Consider the following 19949-nt stretch of genomic DNA (forward strand, 5'->3'; position numbering starts at 1 on the left):
CTATCTATCCCTCTCCCTCTCTCGTCCATCCATCCATCCATCCATCCATCCATCCATCCATCCATCTCTATCTATCATCCATCCATCCATCCATCTATCTATCTATCTATCTATCTATCTATCTATCTATCTATCTATCTATCTATCTGTCTGTCTGTCTATCATCTATCTATCTATCTATCTATCTATCTATCTATCTATCTATCTATCTATCTATCTATCTATCATCTATCATCTATCTATCTAGATAAAATTTTACAAGGTACAGAGGATAAATTGATCAAGAAATTATATAACTACTTATTGAATTACAGAATGGATGAGGAAGTAGTTAAAGAAACTATGATAACTCGGGCCAAAAATTTTGGCTACAGTATTGATTTGGAGAAATGGGAAAAAATTTGGAATGAAAATTATAAATTGACAATGGCCGTAGCCTACAAGGAAAATATGTATAAAATGTTCTATAGATGGCATCTCCCACCAGCGAGTGGCTAAAATGTACCCAAACTTATCACCGGACTGTTGGAAATGTAGATAAAATCAAGGAACATATTACCATGTGTGACGGTTATGCCCAAAGGCTAAACAATATTGGAATAGAATAAGAAAATGGCTCAAAGAAATTACTGAACGGCAAATAGATATGAAACTGGAATGATTTCTATTGGGAAATAGAAGGAAATATGACAAAAAACCCCACAATATTTAGTTATACATAATGGCAGCGAGGACCGTTGCGGCATCCCCAAGATCACGTGATCAAAATTCAGACGCTTGGCCACTGGCTCATATTTACGACGGTTTGCAGCCTCCCGAGTTATGCAATACTCTTTTGCAACCTTCTCAGGAAGGCCGACTCGCTTAACAACTGTGTGACTCACTTAACCGCGGCAGGTGATTTGCTGAAGAACTGCAGCAAGGAAGGTCGTAAAACGGGGCAAAATGGACTCAAGAAGTGTTTCACTTAGCAGCAGGGATTTTGGGCTGCACGGCGGTCGTAAGCCGGGGACTACCTGCGTAAATGCTCTCAGCTGCTTCTCCAACCATTATCTCAGTTTTCATTTGCAGTGAGTGCTGCCACATTCCTCCTTTTAAAAAAAAAAACAAATCTTTTGTAGCTGATCTATTTTTAAGCTCTCGGGCTAATTTATTGAAATTCATTATTCCTCTTTTTTTCTGGCAAGCCGGTGAAAGGGGATTTTTCTTCCTTTCTGATTGATAAGCAGGAGAGACAATAGTTTACAACGCAAGAATATAATATAATATAATATAATATTTAGAATAGAATATTTAGAATAGAATAGAATAGAATATTTAGAATAGGATAGAATAGAATAGAATATTTAGAATAGAATAGAATATTTAGAATAGAATAGAATATTTAGAATAGAATAGAATAGAATAGAATATTTAGAATAGAATAGAATATTTAGAATAGAATATTTAGAATAGAATATAATATTTAGAATAGAATAGAATAGAATAGAATAGCAGAGTTGGAAGAGACATTGGAGGTCTTCTAGTCCAACCCCCTGCCTAGGCAGGAAGCCCTACACCACTTCAGACAAATTCTTGTCCAACATCTTCTTAAAGACTTCCAGTGTTGGGGCATTCACAACTTCTGGAGGCAACTTCTGTTCCACTGATTAATTGTTCTGACTGTCAGGAAATTCCTCCTTAGTTCTAAGTTGCTTCTCTCCTTGATTAGTTTCCATCCGTTGCTTCTTGTTCTGCCCTCAGGTGCCTTGGAGAATAGCTTGACTCCCTCTTCTTTGGGGCAACCCCTGAGATATTGGAAGACTGCTGCCATATTCCCCCTAGGTAGGTAGATATAGGTAGATTGGTTGGTTGGTTGGTTGGTTGGTAGGTAGGTAGGTGATGGATGGATGGATGGATGATAGACAGCCATTCATCTCACAAATGCCACTCTGGCCAGCAAACCAAAACGTATTAAATAAGTTTTAAAAACGTAAATATAAGGACTGCCTCTCCTTTTTACACCACTGGCAGAGATTACGGCTCTTTCCAACAAACATCGATTAAGCCTCCATCCTTAACCCACTTTCAAGGACGGGCGCTTTCCTCGCCACCTTTTAAAACAGGGTTCAAAAAACCATATATTTTTTTTAACAAGCAAAAAATTGCACAAATGATTGTTGTTGTTGTTGCCCCTCGCAAAACCACCGGCCGTGGGCTGGGGATTTTCAGAGAAAAGAAACAGCAAAGACGCAGGAGGCTTGGAACTAGAATTAGAAGCAAGTAAGAGGATTTCCCGGGATCAAAACAACCGCTCCGATCATCCACCGGTCTTATCCGTGGCCACCACTGAAAAGATGACAAGCCGAATTGGAAGAGCCTTGCCAAATCTCTTTAGGACCGTAGTTCTCACCAAGGCACCCATTTCCAAACAGACCCACTTTGGTAGTGTGTTCCCTGCTGCCTAAAGAAGCTGACGCAGTTCTAGGCTGCGTCAACAGAGGGAGAGAATCAAGATCACGTGAAGGGTTAATACCGCTTTATAATGCCTTGGTAAGGCCACACTTGGAATATGTGCTCCCCAGGGACACTGCAACCGTCGTAAATACGAGTCTGTCGCCAACTGCCTGAATTTTTGACCACGTGACCATGGGGGATGCTGCGATGGTCATAAGTGTGTGGGGGAAAACACGATCCTACGTCGTTCTATTTCAATGAGGTTGTAACTTTGAACGGTCGCTAAATGAACTGCCGTAAGTTGAGGACCGCCTCTTTCATCAAGGGCCAAGGATGTTGATGTGATCCAAAGATTCCATAGGGAGGTTATCAGAAAACGGATCTGGAGGTCAGTTGGGGACTGCGATTGGGGCCGAATCAAAGACTTAAAAAGGGACCTTAAAGGCCATCTAGTCCATCTCAGAAGGAATCCATTGTTACAGTGCCCGCTATATTTAGGAGCAAGTTAACAACGGCTCACAAGGTGGGGACAGGGCTTCGGTTGTATACATGATGCATAGCGACAACGAAGGCTTCGAACTTTGATGGATTCGAAGAAAATTTGCATCCCTTGCATCCCTTATCCCAAACTTTTGGTGCTGTCCATGTGGTTTTTCCCAGTTGCAATGGATGGCTGTGAAGGTTGGACCACAAGGAAGGCTGAGCGCCAAAGAATGGAGGCCTTTGAACTCTGGTGCTGGAGAAGGCTCCTGCATTGAGTCCCTTGGACTGCAAGGCCATCCAACCGGTCAGAGGAGACCCACCCTGGCTGCTCTTTAGAAGGCCAGATCCTGAAGAGGAAACTCAATGGCTTTGGCCACCTAAGGAGAAGGAAGGACTCCCTGGAGAAGAGCCCAATGCTGGGAACGATGGAGGGCAAAAGAAGAAGAAGGGGACGGCAGAGAAGGAGGTGGCTGGATGGAGTCACTGAAGCAGCCAGCGTGAGCTTCAGAGGATGGGAGAGGACAGGAAGGCCTGGATTGTCCATGGCGTCGCGATGGGTCAGACACAACTTTGCAACAACAACAACAATCCCAAACTTTGAAGAACCATAGCCTCTTAAATATACTATAAATCAGGATTTGTCAACTTGGACAACTTTAAAAAGGTGTGGACCAACTCCCAGAATTCCCCAGCCAGCAACGCTGGCTGGGGAATTCTGGGAGTTGAAGTCCACACTTCTTAAAGTTGCAAAAATTGCACAGGTTGAAAAAACACTGATGATATACATGAATTTGTGCAACCTGCCTGCTCTGAATAAAATTGTTTCACCGGAGTTAACAGTTGGCCAAGAAATAGATAAGAGTAACTGCTTTTAATCCGGACCTCTGTCTACCAGTTTATATAAGCCGCTCTGGCAGGGAATGAAAGCCCACATTGAAAAATTTTAGCTATAGAAGAAATTCTTAACCATTAAAAATTCTCCAACCCACCTGAGACTCCCCAACCTTATACCAAAAGGTCCCTGGATGGCAAAGTTTGGCCTCAAAATGTCAACATCTCTGCATTTTCTTTTAATATGTAATTTTTAGTTGAAGGGTTGTTTTTTTTCCTTTACAAGGTTAAAGGCTACAATGAAAGAAAAGATAAAAACGAGAGAAAAGAAAAGTGAAGATAGATTCTTATGTACATACGTATGTGTATATGTACATGTATAAGTATATATGTGTGTGTTTATGGTTTTAATTGTCCTTTAACTTTGTGCATTTATATATTTCTCATTTTTTTTTTAAATTAGAGTTTGCATTCCACCCCTTTATGTTCGTCTATGACTGTCATAAAGGTTTGATTTGGAGAAAGAGAGAAAGAAAGAGGGAAGGAAGGAAGGAAGGAAGGAAGGAAGGAAGGAAGGAAGGAAGGAGATGGGAATCAGAAGGAAGGAGGAGGGAGTGAGGGAAGGAAGGAAGGAAGGAAGGAAGGAGATGGGAATCAGAAGGAAGGGGAAGGGAGGGAGGGAAAAAAGGAAGGAGATGGGAATGAGAAGGGAGGAAGGAAGAGGAAGGAAGGAAGGAGATGGGAATGAGAAGGAAGGGGAAGGGAGGGAGGGAAAAAAGGAAGGAGATGGGAATGAGAAGGGAGGGAAGGAAGGAAAGAAGGAAGGAAGGAGATGGGAATGAGAAAGAAGGGGGAGGGAGGGAGGGAAAAAAGGAAGGAGATGGGAATGAGAAGGAAGGGGGAGAGAGGGAAGGAAGGAGATGGGAATGGGAAGGGAGGAAGGAAGAGGAAGGAAGGAAGGAGATGGGAATGAGAAGGAAGGAGAAGGGAGGAAGGAAGGAGATGGGAATGGGAAGGAAGGGGGAGGGAGGAAGGAAGGGAGGGAGGGAGGAAGGAAGAGGAAGGAAGGAGATGGGAATGAGAAGGAAGGGGAAGGGAGGGAGGGAGGGAGGGAGGGAGGGAGGGAGGGAGGGAGGAAGGAAGGAAGGAAGGAGATGGGAATGGGAAGGAAGGGGGAGGGAGGAAGGAAGGGAGGGAGGGAGGGAGGGAGGGAGGAAGGAAGAGGAAGGAAGGAAGGAGATGGGAATGGGAAGGAAGGGGGAGGGAGGGAGGGAAGGAAGGAGATGGGAATGAGAAGGAAGGAGGGAAGAGAGGAAGGAAGGAAGGAAGGAAGGAAGGAAGGAAGGAAGGAAGGAAGGAAGGAAGGAAGGAAGGAAGATCATCAGTGCTAGAAGGGAATGGGGTTTGCAGAGAGGAGGAGGAGGAGGAATACTACGGTGACGAAGGCGACAACTGTGGGGTTCTTGATGCTCTCTGATTTGGTGGTTTTCCTGCGGATGTTTCATGACCCAACTAGATAATATGATCCGGGCGGCAAGACAGAGGGTTTGTGGAGAGGAGTCCTCCTCCTCCCCCTCTCTCCCTCTTCACAATCCCCCTTCCCTTCTAACCTTGATGATGTTCCCTAGTTGGGTCATGAAACGTCTGCAAGAAAACCTCCAAGCTCAGAGAGCACTAAGCCCCCCCCCCCCCATTCCATCCTGACCTTACAATTATTTTGTTCTTAGCTATGTTCCTGCCCCCTTGAGCTATTCACACGAATGATAACGGAGGGATATAAATAAAATGAATAAATAAATAAACAATTTGCATTAGGGCTTAGTAAAATGCCAAATAGAACAGCCCCCTTAAAACAATTGCTCTCTCTCTCTCTCTCTCTCTCTTTCTCCCTCCCTCCCTCTTTCTTTCTCTCTCTCTACCTCCCTCCATCTCTTTCTCTCTTTCCCTCTCTCTTTCTCTCTCCCCCCTTCCTCCTTCTCTCTTTCTTTCTCTCTCCCTCCCTCTCTTTCTCTCCCTCTTTCTCTCCCTCTCTTTCTTCCACCCTCCCTTTCTCTCCTTCTCTATCTCCCCCGCTCCCTTTCTCTCTCCCTCCCTCCTTCTCTCCCTCTCGCTTTCTCTCCCTCCCTCTCTCTTTCTCTCCGTCTCTCTTTTTTCTCACTCCCCCTCTCTCTTTCCCCCCCTTTCTCTCTCTCTCCCTATATATATCAAGCTCTCTCTCTTTCGATCTCTCTTTCAATCTTTCTCTCTCTCTTCTCTTTTTCAATCTCTCTCTCTCCGTCTATGCCTCTGTGCATTAAATACCTTATTCCTAGTTTTAGCCTCAGAATCCTGTTCCCTATTCGATCTGTATCCTTTCCATTCCCTCCAGCCACGCATCCCCTTTCTTTAAAAAAAGAAAACACACTTCTCCATGGTGTTAAGATCATCAGGTCCATGCTCAAAAAATACGAGGCCACTGGCATTGTCCAAAACCTTCCACCCGTGGCTTCCAAGCTGTGTATTCTCCCCCACCTGGTTGGAAACCTTGGGAAAAAGTGCGTGTGTGCTGTGCTCAAAGGACTCCCAATTACTCATCCTTTCTTTCAGCCCCGTCTCTGCCAAAATTGTTGGTGGCATCATTGTTCTCTGTCCAAAACCCGACAATGAAAAACTGCAGTGTGAAGCTGCCAACTGGGCAAGCAATGTGGCACAAGGACTAAAGCAGTGTTTCTCAACCTTGGCCACTTGAAGATGTCTGGATTTCAACTCCCAGAATTCCCCAGCCAGCATTCGCTGGCTGGGGAATTCTGGGAGTTGAAGTCCAAACATCTTCAAGTGGCCAAGGTTGAGAAACACTGGACTAAAGGAACCGAAACCCGTTTCGTGCCACCTCCCTGACCGGAGAGAGCACCTCCCTCCCCAAAAGAAACCGGATCTGAAAGATGGAGAATTAGGGGGGGGGGAGGCAGTTTGGTCTAGCGGTTAAGGCATCGTGCTAGAAAGCGGGAGGCGGTGAGTTCAAGTCCCACCTTAGCCATGAAAACCCACTAAGTGACTTTGGGCCAATCACTACTAGGAGATAGAGAATTCTAGTTCTGCGTTAAGCATGAAAGCCGGCTGGGTGACTTTGGGCCGATCACCAGGACATAGCGAGTTCTAGTCTCACCTTAGGCATGAAAGCCAGCTGGGTGACTTTGAGCCAGGTCCTTTGCTCTCAGCTCAACCCTCCTCAGAGGGTTGTTGTGCAGAAAATAGGAGGAGGAAGGTGTGTCGGCTATGTTACCTGCCCCAACTGATTTGTAAAAATATTTAATAAAGGTGGGATAAAAAGAATTAATAAAATAATAAAAAATAATAAAAAATAATAAAATAATAAAAAATAATAAAATAATAAAATACAATAATAAAATAAACTACAATAATAAAATAAACTACAATAATAAAATAAAATAATAAACTACAATAATAAAATAAAATAAATAAAATAAATAAAATAAATAAAATAAATAAAATAAATAAAATAAATAAAATAAATAAAATAAATAAAATAAATAAAATAAATAAAATAAATAAAATAAATAAAATAAATAAAATAAATAAAATAAATAAATAAAATAAATAAAATAAATAAATAAATAAATAAATAAAATAAATAAAATAAATAAATATAATAAATATAATAAATAAAATTAATAAAATTAATAAAATTAATAATAAATTTAATAAAATAATAAAATAAAATAGAACAGAACACAGCAAAAGAAAGAAATTAAATAATAAAAATAATAATTATTATTAAATAATTGATGAATGTATCTTGTCTTCTTATGTACTCTGAGAGCATCTGCACCAAAGACAAATTTCTTGAGTGTCCAATCACACTTGGCCAATAAAGAATTCTATTCTATATTCTATATTCTATATTCTATATTCTATATTCTATATTCTATATTCTATATTCTATATTCTATATTCTATATTCTATATTCTATATTCTATATTCTATATTCTATATTCTATATTCTATATTCTATATTCTATATTCTATATTCTATTCTAGTCTAGTCTGGTTTAATAAAATAAAACAAAACAAAAAGTGCAAAACTGACCAATGGAAACTAGAAAGTTTGCCAATGTTGATATGAGGGCAGAGAAGAGCAACAAAGAGGATTAAGGGACTGGAGACTCAAACATATGAAGAACGGTTGCAAGAACTGGGTATGTCTAGTTTAATGAAAAGAAGGACTAGGGGAGACATGATAGCAGTCTTCCAATATCTCAGGAGTTGCCACAAAGAAGGGGGAGTCAAGCTATTCTCCAAGGCACCTGAGGGCAGAACAAGGAGCAATGGGTGGAAACTAATCCAGGAGAGAAGCAACTTAGAACTAAGGAGAAATTTCCTGACAGTGAGAACAATTAACCAGTGGGACAGAAGTTGCCTCCAGAAGTTGTGAATGCCCCAACATTGGAAGTTTTTTAAGATGATGTTGGATAGCCATTTGTCTGAAAAGGTGTAGGGTTTCCTGCCTAGGCAGGGGGTTGGACTAGAAGACCTCCAAGGACCTATTCTACAATGTGCAAAACTGACCAACGGGAACTAGAAAGTTTGGTGACACTGATCCCTCTGGGGTCAGGCCTAAACCGAACAATATTTCCAAACTTTATATATTCCCCCGTCCCCCGTTAACCTGAGCCTTTTTCAGGCTGAAAACCCCCTTCGGCCTTCAAACCCAAGCGTGGGAATAACATTCCCAACGGCGGGCGAAGAGGGTGGGTAACGCCGTCGCTGGAGTGCTGAGCTCTTGCCAAATGCCAAATGCTTACAAACTGTCCTGCTTAGGCCGGCAGCCACGATGGGGAAGGAACACCCTGAATGCATAATGGAGGGCTTGCTCCAGCGTCCACGCATGGATGTCCCTGGACGATGCTCCCTGCTTGGCAGCTGAATGCATTCATCAACTCCTTTGAGGAACAGGAGGCTGGCAGCCAGAGAGGCGATGGATCAGCGGCGCTGACTGGTAGAAGGAGGGGGGCACGGTGAAATCCAGAAGGAATCAGCAGACGCCTACCATTTCAACGGCCGAGACCCAAATTTCCAGGGCTGAGCAAGACCGTTGTTGTTGTTGTGAATTTTGCCCCGTTTGAAGACCCTTCTTGCCACGGTTGTTAAGTGAATCGCTGCACTTGTTAAGTCACCAATAAAGAGGAATTGGAAGAAGGAGGTCCTTGGTGCTCTCTAAGCTGGGTGATTTCCTTGCAGACGTTTCTTTACCCAACTAGGTTACATCATCAGGGATAGAGGAGTTTGGAGAGAGGAGAGGGGAGGAGAAGGAGGGGGAAGGGGAGGAAGAGGAAGAGAAGGAGGGGGAGGAGGAGGAAGGGGAGGAAGAGAAGGAGGAGGAAGTGGAAAACAAGGAGGGGGAGCGGGGGTGGGGGAGGAGGAAGAAAAGAAGGAGCGGAGGGGGGAAGAGGAAGAGAAGGAGGATGGGACTGGGAAGAGGGGAAGGAAGAGGAGGGGGAGGAAGAGAAGGAGGAGGGGGAGGAGGAGGAAGAGGAAGAGAAGGAGGAGGGGAGGAAGAGGAAGGGAGGAGGCAGGGGAGGAAAAGGAGGAGGAGGGGGAAGGGGAAGAGGAAGAGGGGGAGGAAGAGAAGGAGGGGGGATGGGAGGAGGGGGAGAAGTAGGAAGGGGAAGAGGAAGAGAAAGAGAAGAAGGAGTGGAGGGGGAGGAAGAAGAAGAGAAGGAGGAGGGAAGGAGGAGGAAGGGGGAGGCAGGGGAGGAAAAGGAGGAGGAGGAAGGGGAAGAGGAACAGGAAGAGAAGGAGGGGAGGAGGGGGAGGAAGAGGAAGAGAAGGAGGAGGGGACTGGGAGGAGGAGAAGGAAGAGGAGGAAGAGGAAGAGAAGGAGGGGAGGAGGGGGAGGAGGAAGAGGAGGATTGAGTTGTCCTTGGTGCTCTCTGAGCTTGGCTGTTTTCTTGCAGAGACCTTTCCTGACCCAACTAGGTAACATCATCAGGGATCGACGGCGGAGAGCTCTGGGGAGAGGAGGAGGATGGCGATGACGACGGGGCAGCGTAGCATCGATGATGTTACCTATTTGGGTCACGAAACCGTGACCCGACAAAAGCGCGAACGTCATAAGCGCGCCGACAACACCGTGGCGCTAAAACCGCGATGTCAAAAGCGCGCCGACAACAGCGCGCCGACAACAGCGCGCCGACAGAAGCGCGATTTCATTTAAGGTAAGATTTATGGTTAGGTTTAGGGTTAGGTTTAGGGTTACGTTACAGCGAGCTTCTGTCGGCGCGCTTTTGTCGGTGCGCTTTAGGGCTAATTCGTCGCTCATTCGGCGCGCGGTTTTATCACCGCGCTTTAGACACCGCGGTTTAGTCAGGCGCGCTTTTGTTGTGCGCGCATTTGTGGTGGAACCCACGAAACGCCTGCAAGAAAACAAGCTCAGAGAGCCCCAAGGAAGGACCCCTCGTTGTTAAATCACCCACCCGGTTGTTAAGCGAATCCGTCTCCCCCGTTGACTTTGCTTGCCAGGAGGGGAATCGCGTAACCCCGGGCCACTGCAACGGTCGTAAAGACGAGCCAATTGCCAACCATCTGAATTTTGATCACATGATTACAAGGTCCTAAGTGTAACAAACACTCCTAGGTTGCTTCCCCCCCCATCCCTGGTCCGGTTGGAACTCCGAACTGGTCATTAAATTAACAGTTGTAAGTCCAGGACCGCCTGTGTTTGGGCGTGAAGCGTGACGACTCCTCGTAGAGCTGCGCGGCGCCGATCAAAGGCGGCACGGATCTTGCAATCCGACGAATCCCGTACGGTGTCTTACTTTACTAAAAAAGAAAGGCTAAGCTGTTAATCCTCTTGAGGGGAGGAAAAGCGGTGAGTCCTGCTTTGTCCTGCGGTGGTAATTAGAGACACCAGCATTTGAAAGCCTTCCTGAGGACCGGGGCCTTGACTAAACGCAAGCGCTTGCAGGATAACGGGGGGGGCGGGGGGGGGAAATTTTGGACACAATATATTTTAGATCTAGTGGATTGGGAAGAATTTGGAGCACCAATGATCAACTCACACGGCCGGTAACGTTCAGAGAAAACATGTACAAAATGTTCTATTGTTGGCATTTACCACCAATGAGACTTGGCCAAAATGTACCCGAATATGAATTTGACTAGCTGGAAGTGCAAAAAAAACCCACTTTCTATCATATATGGTGGGCCTGTCCAGAAACTCAAAAATACAATACAATAATACAATACAATAGCAGAGTTGGAAGGGACCTTGGAGGTCTTCTAGTCCAACCCCCTGCCTAGGCAGGAAATCCTATACTGTTCCAGACAAATGGTTATCCAACATCTCCTTAAAGACTTCCAGTGTTGGGGCATTCACAACTTCTGGAGGCAACTTCTGTTCCACTATTTTATTCTATTATTGTTATTATATTTTCTATCTTCTATTCCATATTTATTCTATGCTACTATTCTATTCTATTCTTATTCTAATTCTATTTAATTATCCTATTCAATGTTCTATTCAATGTTCTGTTCTATTCTATTCTATTCTATTCTATTCTATTATTCTATACAATAACAGAGTTGGAAGGGACCTTGGAGGTCTTCTAGTCCAACCCCCTGCCTAGGCAGGAAACCCTATACCGTTCCAGACAAATGGCTATCCAGCATCTTCTTAAAGACTTCCAGTGTTGGGGCATTCACAACTTCTGGAGGCAACTTCTGTTCCACCGATTAATTGTTCTCACTGTCAGGAAATTCCTCCTCGGTTCTAAGTTGCTTCTCTCCTGGATTAGTTTCCACCCATTGCTTCTTGTTCTGCCCTCAGGTGCCAACATCATGGCGACCAAAACGGAATGCAATATTGGATGAAAATTTGGAAATGGATACCACAAATTACAGAGGAACAAATAGAATACAAACCAGAACTCTTCCTGCTAGGAATAACCGAGGGGAAATATAGAAAGAAAATTAAATCCATACTAATACACCTGTTGACTACAGCCAGAAGAACTAATTCACTAAGATGAATTAGTGATTCAGGAAATTTTAGATTGTGCAGAAATGGACAAGTTAACATTAAGATTAAAGGACAAAGACGAGTCTGAATGCTATGAAATTTGGGATAATTGCCATAAATGGAATAAAGTTAATTTAGCCGAGAAGCAATAGAGAAACCTATAGAACTGTAGAGGGATGTATATAAATATAGAAGCGATATAAGATTGATATATACAGGTAGGATGACATAACAATGTTAATGTGATGATTGTAAGATGTTATAGAGGGAAAAAACAATTTAAAAATCTGCTTAAAAAAAAAAAGAATAAATGCAACGGCGAAAAATAGCTTTTGAAGCCTAAGAATCTCTCCAGGATCTAAAATCAAGTTTTCTCTCTCACTAACTATTGGTTTTCTTACTGCTGTTTTGTTCAGACTTGCCGGGCTACAGACTTAAGAGATTTTGCAAATACAGGTAGTCCTCGACTTACAACGGTTCATTTAGTGACGCTTCAAAGTTACAGCAACACTGAAAAAAGACCATGTTTCACACTTGCGACGGTGACGGCATCCCCGTGGTCGTGTGCTGGACATGAGGATGCTTGACAATGGGTTCGTATTTATGACGGTCGCAGCGTACGTGATCCTCCTTTTGCGACCTTCTGACAAGCAAAGTCAATGGGGAAGGCAGATTCACTTAACAACTATGTGTCGAACTTAACGACTGCAGTGATTCACTTAACAGATCTGGCAAGAAAGGGGCACAACTCACTTAGCCAATGACTCGCTTAGCAACATAAATCTTGGGCTCAATTGCGGTCGAGGATTGCCTATAGGTAAAATTAAATTTGGAGGGGTTTATTGATTTATTATGTGTTCGTTTGCTCAATTTCTATAGTTACCCGTCTCAGTTAATGAGTCTGGTCGGCTTATTCAAAAAAATACACTGCAATCATATATATAAAAGGCAAATACCACTCACACATCACGAAATCTCCAGAACTGTAAAGCCTACAAACCTGAAATTTAGCACGTTATGTTCCTCTTGGATTCTAGGTGCTCGCTAAGAAAGGATGTTTCAAAATGGCCATCAGATCATTAGTATTTCTTATACTGTAATTAACACTCTCTGAGGCTAAGGAGTTCTACTCCCCCTCCCCACCTGAAAAGAACTCTATTCCAACTGCCAGTTGCCTCACATTCCGTTACCTCAGTACTAAATGTCGGTACCTCATCAAAATGTCTACGCCCTCCACTTATGGAACTGCTTCTGGACTGATGGCGGCGGGAGCAATATTCCCTTATATGTTTCAATCACCAACCACCACTGAGCCAATTTCTCCTACATAGCCCGATCACGTGATTTCGTCGCGAAGCACGGGTATCCAGCCAGTTTAAAAATATTAAAATCGTTTTAAAACACTAAAAACATCCAGATTTACCCCCACCATGCTTCAAAAGTGACTGGAATTCCAATTTTCCAATTTCCTGGCCGGAGAAATCTTAAAAGTAAGGGTAGTAGAGGGCCTCCCTTACAGCTAGTCCTCAACGTACGACCACATTCGAGCCCAACCTTTCTGTTGTTAAGTGAGACATCTGTTGTGAGCTTTGCCCCTTTTTACAATCTTTCTTGCCATAGTTGTTAAGTGAATCATTGCCATTGATAAGTTAGTAAACCGGTTGTTAAGTGAATCTGTCTTCCCCATTGACTTTGCTTGTGAGAAAGGTCGCAAAAGGGGATCGCGTGACTGGAACTGTCATAAGTACATGCCAGTTGCCAAGCCTCTGAATTTTGATCACAGGATCAAAATTGTGTATGTTCATCGCCTTGAGGTGTTTATAAAAATGATAAAGGCGAGATATAAATACATATATTAGAGGGATGCAGTGGCTCCGTGGCTAAGACGCTGAACTTGTCGATCAGAAAGGTCGGCAGTTCGGCGGTTCGAATCCCTAGCGCCCCATAATGGAGTGAGCTCCCGTGACTTGTCCCAGCTTCTGCCAACCTAGAAGCTCGAAAGCAGGTAAAAAATGCAAGTAGGAGAATAGGAACCACCTTTGGTGGGAAGGAAACAGCGTTCCGTGCGCCTTCAGCATTTAGTCATGCCGGCCACATGACCACGGAGACGTCTTTGGACAGTGCTGGCTCTTCGGCTTTGAAACGGAGATGAGCATCGCCCCCTAGAGTCAGGAACAACCAGCACATATGTGCGAGGGGAACCTTTACCTTTATAAATAAATTGAATTAAATCAAACCTGGATCTTCTTCGGTCTATATCCAAACCTTAACCACTATATCAAACTGGCTCTCTTAAAAAACCCAGATCCCTTTCTCTGCAAACCTCAACAGTATCCTTTTCTCAAAAACACCTTGTGTTTTTGCTCTCGACGCTTAGCATCTGTGCCCAGCCCCGTGCTCCCCACAAAATTCGGCCCAAATCACTGTGCATGGGATTGTCAGGGTTGGGGTCTTCGAACCCCCCCCCAAACCTCTTGGGTGTCGAGAACTCGCTTTAAAAATGCCCAACGGTCGGCATCAATCTCATAGTCATTGCACATGTGTTCTACTCTGACAATCAAGGTTTGAAACAGCCTGTACATCGTTCTGGCAAGGATCCCCCTCCCAAGGCTCAGATTCTAGATTTCAGAGGACCACCCATCCCATTATCCTTGCCGCCTGCTTGCATCTTCCCCCCTCCCTCTTCCCCCCTTCTCCTAGCTCCGGGCGCACCCCACTAAGCATTGTTGCTTTTTTGCAAAGAGAAGCAACTGGTGATTTCCAGCAAAATCCTGGCATTTAAGAGAGGGGGGAATTGAGGAAGGGGCACGGAGGGGGGTGGGAAATCCCTTCCTGCCGGGTCCAAAAAGGAGAAAGCTGGAAAGTGGGAAGTGGGGGGGGGGTGTCCCTGCTGCAGTAACTGCAGGGCAGTGGGCTTGCGAGTGTCGTGTCGCAGTGTTTTGCCAGCCTTATCCCGCCCCAAGGTGGTCTTTCGCAGTGCAAGGACACCGAGGGGAGGGCAGGGGGAGTCTGGAGGGCATCGGAGAATTGAGGAGTGTGGTGGTGGTGGTGGGGAAAACAGCTGGGGAGGGAAGCCAACTCCAAAGAGTTTGGAGGTGTTTTGGAAAGCCGGAAGGAATGTTTGCAGCGGGTAAAAGGATGAGAATGAGTTTTATTCGGCCGTGTTGATTTTGACACACAAGGTGTTTGTCTCCGGCGCAGATGCTGTCCGCGCAAAACGACAAATTTGTAATCATCGCCATCGTAATACCGAACAGAGAGGGCAGGGAAGAAGATGATAAGAAGGAAAATGGTGTTATTCATACTATTAATCTGCTGCTATTATTATTATTAATAATAATAATAATAATAACAATACTGTTATCATAGAATATAATAAATAGATGATAAGAAAGGTAATAAGATTCCGAAGAGGTAAAGCATTTTTGGGTGTGCATGAGACCCCAGGAAAATTTATGGGGGCCAGAGGAGAGCAGGGTCCTTCAGCAACCCTCCCCCCGAGATTTGGAGGGGGAGGAAGGGGATAATAATCCCCAAACATCTGGAACACCTCTTGTATACCATCGGCACTGATCAAATTCCCCTATCAGTCAATTGCAGGCGGCGGCTTGATTCGGAGCAGCTGACATCCTGCAAAGCATTTCAATAATATTATTAAACCACATCTGGTTGTCTCAGGTCTTTTGGGAAAAGGGGGGGGGGAGGCACAGATTAACAGGTTAACATCTGGCTGGCTGTGGTGCCACCAGCCATCATAACAGCAGCTTTGAAGAGGATGGTGAGGCTTCCCCCCCCCCCTCTTCCCGGAGTTTTCTACCAATGGGGGTCTGTCCATGCGTCCAATCGGGCCACGAGGCAGAAAGCTTTTCACGGAAAGGAGAATAACAAGAGTCGGAAGGGACCTTGGAGGTCTTCTAGTCCAACCTCCTGCCCAAGCAGGAGATCCCTATGCCATTCTGGACACAACAACTGTCCAGTCTCTTCTTCCAAAACCTCCAGTGATGGAGCACTCACAATTTATGGAGGTAAGCCCCGTCCACTGATTAATTTGTTCTCACTGCCAGGAAATCCTTCCTTATTTTGACTACAGAATAACAGAGTCGGAAGGGACCTGTGAGGTCCTCTAGCCCAACCCCCTGCTCAGGCAGGAGACCCTATTCCATTCTGGACAAAACAGCTGTCCAATCTCTTCTTTAAAACTTCCAGGGATGGGACCACCCCCACCTCCCCCCCACACACACAATTAAACAGAATAAAAGAGTCGGAAGGGACCTGTGAGGTCCTCTAGTCCAACCCCTTGCTCAAGCAAGAAACAGACCAGTCCGGACAAACGGCTGCCCAGTCTCTCCATTGGAAAACTCCATTGACAAACGCTACCCCTCATCCTTGGCCAGATTCACACGTGCTTTTCACACTCGCGGGTACACCGGTCAAGGCACGCGTCTACACACACACACACACACAAACCCCTTCCAGAGTCGGGCATACAGTGCAAATTCCTTCAGCATCCCCCCGACGGAGAGGGGAAATTGCTTTCCCAGGCTTGGGCGCCCACGGGCGCCCCGTCCCACCTCCGACGCCCGCCGGAGCCTTACCTACGCGCCCCCCCTTTGGATCCCCAACCTCCGGGCAACTTACTGCAGTCGTCGGATTCGTAGCCGTCGGCCGCCTCCTCTTCTTCCTCGGGGCGGGCCGAGGGCGGCTGCGGTGGAGGATGGGTCGGGGGGTCCTGCTGGGGCTGGGGCTGCTCGGGGGCTCGGGCCTGGCCGGCGTCCCCCGTGCCGTAAGCGCCGAAGAGTTGGTCGAGGTCTTCATCGTCGTCGCGGGGAGGGGGCGTCCCGGACGGGCTGGTGGCAGAAGCGCGCCGGGGCTGCGGCTGGCTCTGGCTGCGGCTGAGCCAGGCGGCGGCGGGGAGGCCGCGGGGGAAGCGCGGGAAGTAGTCGGAGATCTGCTTGATGGGGCGGATGGGACCCGGGCAGACGTCGATGGCCATGTGCTCCTGGATGCTGATGGGAGGCTTGTCGCCTTTGCGGTGGCTCATGCGGGCGGCGCCCGGGCAAGGAGGGGAAGGCGGCGGCGGAGGCTGCTGCTCCTGCTCCGCGGGCTGCGGGGGCCGTCGTCGCTGCTGCTGCTGCTGCTGCTGCCGCTGTTGCCGCCGCCAGGAGCCCGGAGAGGCCGTCGCCAGCCCGGCCCCTGCCGCGCCGAGCGCCCCGGCCACGCTGCTGCTGGCTGCTGGAGGAGGGAGGGAAAAGCAGGGAAGGAGGCAGCCTGGCAGCGGCGGCGGCGGCGCCGGGCAGCGCTGGGTGGGCGTTCAGGGTGATGTCACCAGCTCGCCCAGCCCAGCCCGGCTCTGCCCAGGCGAGGCCAGCAAAGGACGGGCTCGCTCAAGGCTCGAGCAAGCTGGAGAGAGGGGAGGGAGGGAGGGAGGGAGGGAGGTCGGCGGTAGACTGCGCGTGGAGCTGGAGGCTCGGGGGAAGGTCAAGGCGAAGGGGCGGTGGAGGACGGGCTCGCTCAAGGCTCTCGGGTAGCCCCGCGACCCCTGAGCCCGCTAGAGAGGGGAGGGAGGTCGGGCCGGCTCAGACTCGGGGAAGGGAGATGTTCGTACTCCGGGATAGACTGCTGCTGGAGCTGGAGGCTCGAAAGGAAGGGCCGGGCGGTTCGCTCAAGGCTCTCTAGTAGCTCCGCGACCCCTGAGCCCGCTAGAGAGGGGAAGGAGGGAGAACGGGCCGAGCAGCCTCGGGAAAGGCAAGCGAGCCAGATTGATACTTCGGGGTAGACTGCTGCTGGAGCTGGAGGCTCGAAGGAAGGGCAGGGCAAGGGAGCGGTGGAGGACGGGCGCGCTCAAGGGCCTCTTAGTAGCCCCACCGACCCCTGAGCAGCTAGAGAAGGGAAGTCAGTCGGGCCGGCTAACGGGAGATTTTCGTCCTCCGGGATAGACTGCTGCTGGAGCTGGAGGCTCGAAGGAAGGGCTAGGGGCAGGGAGAGGACGGTTCTCACAAGGCTTTGCAAGCGGACACACACACACACCCGAGCCGCTAGAGAGGGGAGGGAGGGAGGTCGGGCCGGCCAGCCTGGGCGAAGGCAAACGGGGAGATTTTCGTCCTCCGGGATAGACTGCTGCTGGAGCTGGAGGCTCTTAGCATGAAGGAAGGGCCGGGCAGGGAATGGCCGAGGACCACTCGCTCAAGGCTCTGCAAACAGACCCCCTGCTTGAGATTAGAGGAGGGGGATGGAGTCGGCCAGCCTCGGGGAAGGCAAGCGGCCCAGATTCATACCTCGGGATAGACTGCTGCTGGAGCTGGAGGCTCGAAGGATGAAAGAAGGGCCGGCCAGCGAGCTAGAGACTTGCTCCCTCCCCGCTAAAGACCTGCTCCCTGGGTCGTAGACTGGGGAAGGAAATACCAGCCCAGCCTCGGGGAAGGCAAGCGGGTCAGATTCATACCTCGAGATAGACTGCTGCTGCAGCTGGAGGCTCGAGGGAAGGGCAGGGCAAGGGGACGGTGGAGCACGGGCTGGCTCTATAGTAGCCGCGCGACCCCTGAGCCTCTTAGAGAGGGGGGAAAGTCGGTCGGGCCGGCTAACGGGAGATTTTCCTACTCCGGGATAGACTGCTCCTGAAGCTGGAGGCTCGAAACCTGGAAGAAGGGCCGGGCAGCGGGATACCCTGCTAACCTGCTCCCTTCCCCGCGAAAGACCTGCTCCCGGAGCCGCTAGAGAGGGGAGGGAGGTCGGGCCGGCTCAGTCTCGGGGAAGGCAAGCGGGTCAGATTCATACTTCGGGATAGACTGCTGCTGGAGCTGGAGGCTCGAAGGAAGCGCCACCCACGTTTCTCTAGCCCCCAACAGCCTCTGCCACGCTAGGGTGGAGCTGGAGTCTCCTAGCGGCATGAAGAAGCGGCCGAGGACGGCTGGCTCCAGGCTCTCTCTCAGCCCCACGACCCCTGAGCCGCCTAGAGAGGGGTGGGGGGGAGATCGGCGATAGACTGCCGCTGCAGCTGGAGGCTCGAAGAAAGGGCCGGGCAAGGGAGCGGCCGAAGACGGCTCGCGGAGCCCTGAGTCGCAAGAGTGGGGAGGGAGATCGGGCCGGGCCGGCCGGTCTCGGGGAAGCCAAGGGGGCGTGATTCATACTTCGGGATAGACTGCTGCTGAAGCTGGAGGCTCGAAGGAAGAGCCGGGCAGGGGGCGGTCGAGGACAGCTCGCCCAAGCGACGCCAGCCCATCGCCCCCCCCCCCCCATCCCACTAGAGCAGTGTTTCTCAACCTTGTCAACTTGAAGATGTCTGGACTTCAACTCCCAGAATTCCCCAGCCAGCGAATGCTGGCTGGGGAATTCTGGGAGTTGAAGTCCAGACATCTTCAAGTTGACAAGGTTGAGAAACACTGCGCTAGAGACCTGCCCCCAGTGTCGTAGAGCGGGGAGGGAGATCGGTTTGGCCAGCCCAGCCTCGGGGAAGACAAGCGGGCAATCTTCGTACTCCGGGATAGACTGCTGCTGGAGCTGGAGGCTCGAAGCAGGAAGGAAGGCTCAACCAAGCTTCGGCAGCCCCCCCCCCCCCCAATCCCTGAGCCGCTAGAGAGGGGAGGGAGACCGGCTCGCTCAGCCCAGCCTCGGCGGGGAGAAGGGTCCTCCATCCTCCATTTCTAGCTTCCCTGATAGACTGCAGCTGCACCTGGAGGCTCTTAAGGATGGGCCGGGCAGGGCTCGCCCAAACCACCCTTACCCCCATTAGAGAGGGAGGGAAATCGGCCAGGGTAAGCCTCGGGGAAGGCAAGCGGCCGTTTCTCCACCCTCCGTCTACTTCGAGAGCTTCTCCGATAGACTGCTGGTGCAGCTGGAGGCTCGACGAACGCAGGACGCCGCGCACTCGCCTCTCCAGCCCTGCCATAATGCCCAGCCTTGCCCTGCTTAGAGGGGCGGGGGGGGGGGAGATCGGCTGGGAAGGCATGATGCGAGCGATCTTTACACTCTTTTTACGCTTGCGGGGTAGACTCCTGCTGGAGCTGGAGGCTTAAAGGAAGGGCTCCCCCCCAAGCCTCTCCAGCAAAACAGGTATCTGGGAGTCATTTGTTTGAGGGGGGGATGCAGCGGGGTGGGTGGGTGGAAGGAATCCTAATTGAAGGCAGCCTGGATAAGGGAGGGGGGAAAGGGAGCAAGTTTCCCCTCTACCTCCCTTCTCCCCAT

At 48.6% G+C, this 19949-nt stretch overlaps 1 protein-coding gene across 1 annotated transcript in view; it reads right to left on the reverse strand.

Moving 5' to 3' along the window:
* DOC2B (double C2 domain beta) overlaps positions 1-16809 on the reverse strand; it is a 207574-nt gene extending 190765 nt beyond the window's left edge. Inside the window, 2 exon segments of the mRNA XM_032217082.1 lie at positions 16407-16497; positions 16540-16809. Coding sequence (XP_032072973.1) covers positions 16407-16497; positions 16540-16809 — 361 coding nt within the window.
* Between the last annotated feature and the right edge of the window lie 3140 nt (positions 16810-19949).

The sequence above is a fragment of the Thamnophis elegans genome, chromosome 4 (assembly GCF_009769535.1).
Source record: "Thamnophis elegans isolate rThaEle1 chromosome 4, rThaEle1.pri, whole genome shotgun sequence".
Taxonomy (NCBI): Eukaryota; Metazoa; Chordata; class Lepidosauria; order Squamata; family Colubridae; genus Thamnophis; species Thamnophis elegans.